Source organism: Centruroides sculpturatus, unplaced genomic scaffold (genome assembly GCF_000671375.1).
Source record: "Centruroides sculpturatus isolate CEXI.00-Female unplaced genomic scaffold, Cexi_2.0 scaffold1017, whole genome shotgun sequence".
Classification (NCBI taxonomy): Eukaryota; Metazoa; Arthropoda; class Arachnida; order Scorpiones; family Buthidae; genus Centruroides; species Centruroides sculpturatus.
This window is the reverse complement of record NW_019385285.1, coordinates 199,716-206,474: the sequence shown is the minus strand read 5'-3', so window position 1 is coordinate 206,474 and position 6,759 is coordinate 199,716. Positions and strand designations below refer to the sequence as shown.

Below are 6,759 nucleotides of genomic sequence, written 5' to 3'. Positions count from 1 at the left end.
CATTTTACCAATAATAAACTTTGAGGTTAGAGTCTCCTTTGTTGAATTTTACCGACTCGCCCAAAAACATCCAACTCCACAACACTGATTTTCATCATTTTCTGCAATTCAAGTTGTGTTCCTGTCCCCAAACCAGTACTTTTGCTTTGCATTTTTTTTAAGCTGGGTTTGGCCAATTTTTTGGTATATTTTGTGCTTTTGGTATTTGACTGTTCTCCATGTTACAGGAAGCTTAAATTAGTAATTCTTTCTGCAAAAGATTCCCTTTGGGCACCAAGAGAACCTGTTTTCTATATTAATTATGGGTTCAGCAATATCCTTGAAGGGAACAGTTGGTGGTGAGAGATAGGACTTGATATAATACAATGTCACTTCACACCAAAGTTTATTATATGATTGTTACATGTTTTGTTATTACATGATGTGTTACAACACTTACATGTTGTGGCGTTACACTCCTGTAACACCACAACACGTAAGTGTTATAATCATATAGGACTTGATGTATCCAGGACAGATTGACTATGAAAAATTTCTGGAGATCCTAACCTGGATTAGGACCAGAGTCCCTAGAGATACACGTTGAGGTGGTTAAGGCCCCATTGCTGCTATAAATTTCATTTTTATTAATTTGACATGTTTTATTTTTTGTCAATCTCATGACTTTATTGAGCAATTTTAAATTATGAAAAATTCAAATTATATGACTATTCATCTGAGAAAAAGTTCATGAAACTTCAAAATATTCTTTCTCATATCTGAATTTTTATAACTGAAATAACTTTATTGCTGTATGGACGAGGAGGATAAGAGTGATTTTTACCCAAAGTGTGCTGTGGAGATCCTGGATTGTAGCGACAATTGTATTTATTTTTTCCTGTTTCTGCCCCGTGAGAATTGAAAATGCATTCTTCAGTTCATACCCAGAATCTGGCTTCACTCTTGAGGAAATAGAACCAAGATTATTTTCTTTTAATAGCCCATAAGGGCTGTAAAATAATTTTGGTTCTATTATCAATTCGACTGGGCATACAATGAGCAGCGGATGAGGAAGGACTGGTCTTAATATATTCTCCTAGTCCCGTCTAAAAACTTTTTATTCAGTATATAACTAAAATAGTATTTTAATTAACAGTAAATGAAAAACGAATGAAGTGAATAAAATTCATAATGCTATATAGCCTACTTTCGGAGTATTTGTTCACTGCACAATATCTCTCATTTCGTGTAAAACTTACTTTAAAACCGGCTGATAGCAGATATTATATAAAGAATTTTTAAATTAAAAAGTACTTTTACCGAAGTGCGCCATTAAACATGAATAGAATTTTGATATATTAATGTTAAACGCTTAGACCCCAATAAAAATATTTGATTTATTATCTCCTGTTAATATTATGGGAAAATTCTACATTAATTTACAAACCATTAGCTTCAAATCGATTAATATATTGTTGAAATATAAAATTATAATGACAAAAATACATTAATAGAAAGAGATATTGGAATTATTTCTTAATGAATATATTAATTAAGAATTTTATGGCCTTTTTCCATTATCCTCCGACAGTTTGCTGCAGACTAATGCGATCTTTTAATAAATTCATTCTCGCTCAATGAATATTCAAGAATACTAATAAAAATTCTTATTCGTATATGTATATACGAATAAGAATAAATGATCAGACATGATAGTTTTACAGTATGAATAACAATAGAATAGACCCAGATATTGTATTTTCACAAACATTTATTCTATTCAAAATACTTGCAATTGATATTTCTAACAGCAACGAAAATTGGCGATCATTTAAGAAATTCTACAGAGTGTGTCTTAAAACATTTTTCTTCCTTCAGACTGTCAAGTATGTTGTTATACTATCGACAGGAGATGAAGAATTAGCGTTGAATTTATGTGACGTCTACGGTGCATTTGGAGAAAGTGCTTTTTGTCTGAGAATCATGCACTTGTTCCTGACATTATTTATGTTAAGAACGTTGATAATTTGGAACTCACAAAAATATATTCGGCTCTACCTGAAAACTCGAAAATTGTGGTTTGAAATTATGAACGAATCAACGTTTGTCGCTTTTCATCTGAAAAAGTTCATAAAACTTGAAGAATTGCTAACTCGTATTTGGATTATTTTAATTACATCAGGTGGATTGAATAATGTGGTAATATATCGATATATATTTTTACCATATATCAATTATAAGTGGTCTATAACATTAGGTATTTCTATCATTTCACATACAATTTGGTCTATATACATTGCATTGTATAACATTGCTTACATTATTTTTCTCATTTTCTTATGCGAATTACAAAAGATGCAAATGTTTTCAATAATTCATCTAATAGAAGAAAAATATCGAGATATTACTTTCAAACTTGTTTGGCAACGTTTGCAAAAGTGCAAAGACAGTCTTAAATTTTGCAATGTTATTCAAAATGACTACTCTATTACTCTAGCCATTACACTAATTATTGCTGAATTCTCACTTGGATCATTTCTATTTACTTCTAAGTTAATATTTGCAAAGTATGTACTAGGAATAATATTATTAGTACTCATAACGGCAGTACTACTATACTTGTATTGTTTATCGACTATTTCGACATATGTAAGTATATAAATTAAATATTAATTTACATTAAACGTAACAATATACTATATATTCTAGAAATTAATTACATTTCTTATAAAAAAATTTTATCCTTTGTATAATTTTCCTTCCACTAATATAATTACCAATCTTGGGTATTAATCACGAGTTATAACAATAGAATCATTTAGATGTTTGCATTTGAAAAACTTGTAGATTTTTAAATCAGCAATTTTCAAGTAGTAAATACAAATACACTTTCCAATTTTCATTTCTAGTATTTACCATACTAGGAGAGAAAACAGACAATACATACCGTAATAAATTGATAATAAAATATACATATTTTTTATACGTAACACATCTGCTGATCTCAGTTTCCTTCATTTACAAAATCCCAATTATAAAATGTTTACCTTATAAATTTTATTTTTTTTTCTTGTATTTATACTTATATATGAAATTTATATATTTTCTATACCTAGATGCATCCCCTATATTCGAAAATCTACAGCCATTGCTTACGTTGTGAACGATTAGACGGAGTATATTTGGTAATTTAAACAGATTTATGAAAGCTTTTAGAAAATCATAATTAACAATAGAATTTTACTGTAATTACTAATAGAAATTATGTATTACAGGCAAACAGCGCATTGATTCAGTGTAATGAAACTGAATTAACTTTGTCATTTTTTGGATTTTATCATATAACAACACTAAATATCTTAAAGGTAGGTTTGGCGAATGTAATGAAGCACGTATAATACTTATTTTGAAAATTTATATTCACTTCTACTAAAATTTTCATAGACTACTACCACGTAATTTTTTTTATTTTGCAGATGTGCAGCTTTTTCCTTACTCAATTACTTGTCGTCTCACAACTTTTCTTTACCAATAAATAATAAAGGTGAATTTTTGCTATAGCTTCGAGACATTTAATTAATTTAAATTGATTAGTGACGAGTGATGACGATAAATTATACGAAATTCATGTGCTCATTACTTTTTTATGAAAATGATTGAAAGGAAAAAATGACTGACATGTTTAATAAGTTGCTGCAACTATTTAATTCGTTGAAGATGAGCATCATTTAAATCATTTTGAGTTGTGACCCATATTTCATCTGTATTTCGTCCTGCTAATTGTAAAAATTATCACTGAGTAAAATACCGATAGAGTTTTCTATACAAAATAACTCCATCCAATATTCGAGAAATTACTAATGAATGTCATAAAAATATTCAAGGTGTAAAACCATTTCATATATATATTAATGAATGTTTTTTTTTGGTTTATCACATATAGAAAAGAAATGAAAATTAATGCTTAGAAATAATACACACAATGTAAAATTCAATGGGAAAATATACCAATGAGATGCGTAACTTTCTCGGCTATTATGAGATTTTATTTAATAAATAACTTTTATATTATTAATCATATATCACTTTCCAAACAAACACATACACACATGCATACATATCTACGGAATTTTTAGACTTTTTGGGGTCCAGGCGATCTCTGAACGTGTTCAAAAATGTAATGATCCATTTAAATGTAAAAACATAGGAATTGAGGGGTTTTGATATACAATACAGCAATTTGCTTTTAAAGCCAAAATTCTTGATATCCATTTTTTAAAATATCAGCTTCAACTCTTCATTTGTTAACAATTATATCAACTTCTCCTGCAGTGATAAATCTGCTGTTTGTAGGTTTGAGAAAGGTTGTAGTACCCAATCTGGAATAGTGATGTTAAGGAAATCCTGAAATCTATTTTGTAAAATATACTCTTAGTTCTTACCCTTACTTTGATCAAATTCAAATCAACTAGCGATCGTAGATTCGTTTCATTAAATTTTTATATAAACCAGTTAAAATTTAAGAATGACACAGTTCATTTAATAAATTCTCTTAACAAATCATCTGTTTTTTTAAAAACAAGTCAGAGGTCAAAATCTTTTTAAACGGGTACTCTTTGACAACCAACAAAGTTCTGTGTGCAATAGTAATAGATTGAAATTTTCGTCGTTTTCATCACAGTGTCTTCGAAACATTTGCTTCTAATCATGTTAACTGCTGTAATTACATAGTGATCGCCTTAATTGCTCACCACAGTAAGGTGTTTTGCAACCAAGTGTCTGAATTACACAATGCATGGCAAATACATTTGGTACCGCATTTTTCAAATACGAAATAAAACCGCGGTATCGTCTAACTGTTGCCGGAGGACGACGTATGTTAAAAGTAAAGATTTCAAACGGATACCGCCTATTTATACTGATTTTAATTACATGATTTGAAGCTCATGATTAAGACGATGATTTCACGAATAATCAAGAAGAGACAGCTGGCTGGAAAAGCGAACCGAGCAATTGGTTTGAGTGATTCGCGTTTTAGTACAAGGAAAAAAAAAGTTTGATTAATAATCAATCCTTTATTAGCAAATTAACAATGTACTGGAACTATGCATTGCAAACGTCCCAACTTTGGTACATGAAATATACGAATTCGTAGAAGAGTACAACAGGAACATAGAAGAACACAATAACAGCTTTACCTAGAGGGGTAGGAAAGTCTTCTGGTTTTAAGGGCTAGAAGGAAAAAGAAAAGTTAATGTATTGTAAAAAAAAATAAATATTTAGATAAAAACGTAATAAAATCAGCTTACAGTTGGAAGTTTACTCTCTGCATCATCTTTTCCTACGTGTTGTAAGCGAAGATTGATCTTATAGAATATATTGGATGCCCGTCCTAGGCGTGTAGTGGGAGTTTGATCTTCTGTAAAAAAGTTCAGATATAAAAAACGAAGGGGAAGAAAAAAACTTTAGATAGAAGTAGAAACCAACCTTCGTTTGGAAGCTGTGGCAAAAACAAAGACATCAAGAACTGCAAGTAACGAGAGGTAAGGATGATGTTTCTTTCGACAGATTTCACGGCAAGTTCGAGAACAGAACTGATGTAACAGCGTATGTTCAATATCGAGCGGTAGTCTAACGAGTAGGAGACTATACTGGTCTTTATCTAGAAAAATAGAGATTCAGCAGAAAATAATAAAGAATGATAACACGATTTAGGTATACTTACGTCGCTAGGATTTCGTAGAATGATAGGAAAGTATTCTTCTAGACTTTGTAGACACACGGCAGCCACTCCGTCGAGTTTAAATACTATAAAAAGATAAAGGGTTTAGATTAGACTGAACATAATTTTAGAAGTGGAAGTATGAAGCACCATACCCAAAGATCCAAATTTTTGTACATAGGGTTTCATTCTTTCATAGGCTTCCTTTACGATCACATCCAGAACATCAAAGATTTTAGAAAGGTATTCTCTCTTTCGAATTTCTTCGAAGTAATCCTTCACGAATTCCCAAGAATACTTCACTGAAGGTATTTTCATTACTTGATTAAAGAACTGAGACTCCATAACTTTACTTTCGCTCATTACTTTCTTCTATTTGGATATTTCTTTCACTCGATGTCGACTGTAACAAAGAAGCGAAGAGACCGTGCTTTTATACGCCACTTTCCTCGCGTGTCTTTATGCAAATCACCTCAATTTCCATAAGGCTGATAATGACGCCAAGTTATTCGAATCGGATGATATTTAATACTTTAATTGGAAAAATATTATTCCTTGGAAGAATTAAAACTACGTCTTATTTACCTATTTTCAATTATATTTGAAAAAATAATAATAAAAATTTTCAAATAATTTTAAAGATACTTTTATGAATAATTTAATTAATAAATTTATAAATATTCTAGGAAAAACATTCGAATTGTTTACTTATTTGCATATAATAATATATAAGTTTAAGTTGGATTTGTTTGGATTGATGTAATAAAGCAATGCAATGCGTCAATGATCAGCCAGGGGTGTTTCTTTAGGAAACTGGCCCCTATTTAGGTGTTAAACACGCGATGAAAACCCGGAAAACTTCACGTGGACAGACTATTGGTAAAGGGCAAATCCGCCACAATCTATCGATGTTCAACGGTGTTAGAAGTAAATCGCTGAGATCATCATTGTTTACTTATTTTTAACAAAAAATTCTAAAATTGCTGAATGTAATATATTGTCAAAAAAATTGAAGATGAAACACGCCTGTCATTTGGCTATAGTAAATAATTTGCAAA

General features: G+C 30.3%; 1 protein-coding gene across 2 annotated transcripts; it reads right to left on the bottom strand.

Moving 5' to 3' along the window:
- Positions 1-5,034: 5,034 nt before the first annotated feature.
- On the bottom strand, positions 5,035-6,122 carry LOC111637194. Of its 2 annotated transcripts, none has more exons than XM_023382621.1 (5): positions 5,857-6,122; positions 5,705-5,787; positions 5,467-5,641; positions 5,289-5,398; positions 5,035-5,211 (listed from the first exon to the last, which is right to left on the bottom strand). In XM_023382621.1, exons 1-5 carry the CDS (start codon positions 6,062-6,064, stop codon positions 5,083-5,085), a joined length of 705 nt encoding a protein of 234 aa, XP_023238389.1. In that variant the 5' UTR covers positions 6,065-6,122; the 3' UTR covers positions 5,035-5,082. The 2 variants fall into 2 exon arrangements, with proteins under 2 accessions (XP_023238389.1, XP_023238390.1); XM_023382622.1 differs by having other exon boundaries at positions 5,289-5,395.
- Positions 6,123-6,759: the final 637 nt, after the last annotated feature.

Coding starts and splice junctions, on each gene's coding strand:
- LOC111637194 (XM_023382621.1), bottom strand. CDS start 6,064: ATGAGCGAAAGTAAAGTTATGGAGTCTCAGTTCTTTAATCAAGTAATG. Junction 5,788..5,856: donor ACAAAAATTTGGATCTTTGG/GTATGGTGCTTC, acceptor ATCTTTTTATAG/TATTTAAACTCGACGGAGTG. Junction 5,399..5,466: donor GCCACAGCTTCCAAACGAAG/GTTGGTTTCTAC, acceptor ACTTTTTTACAG/AAGATCAAACTCCCACTACA.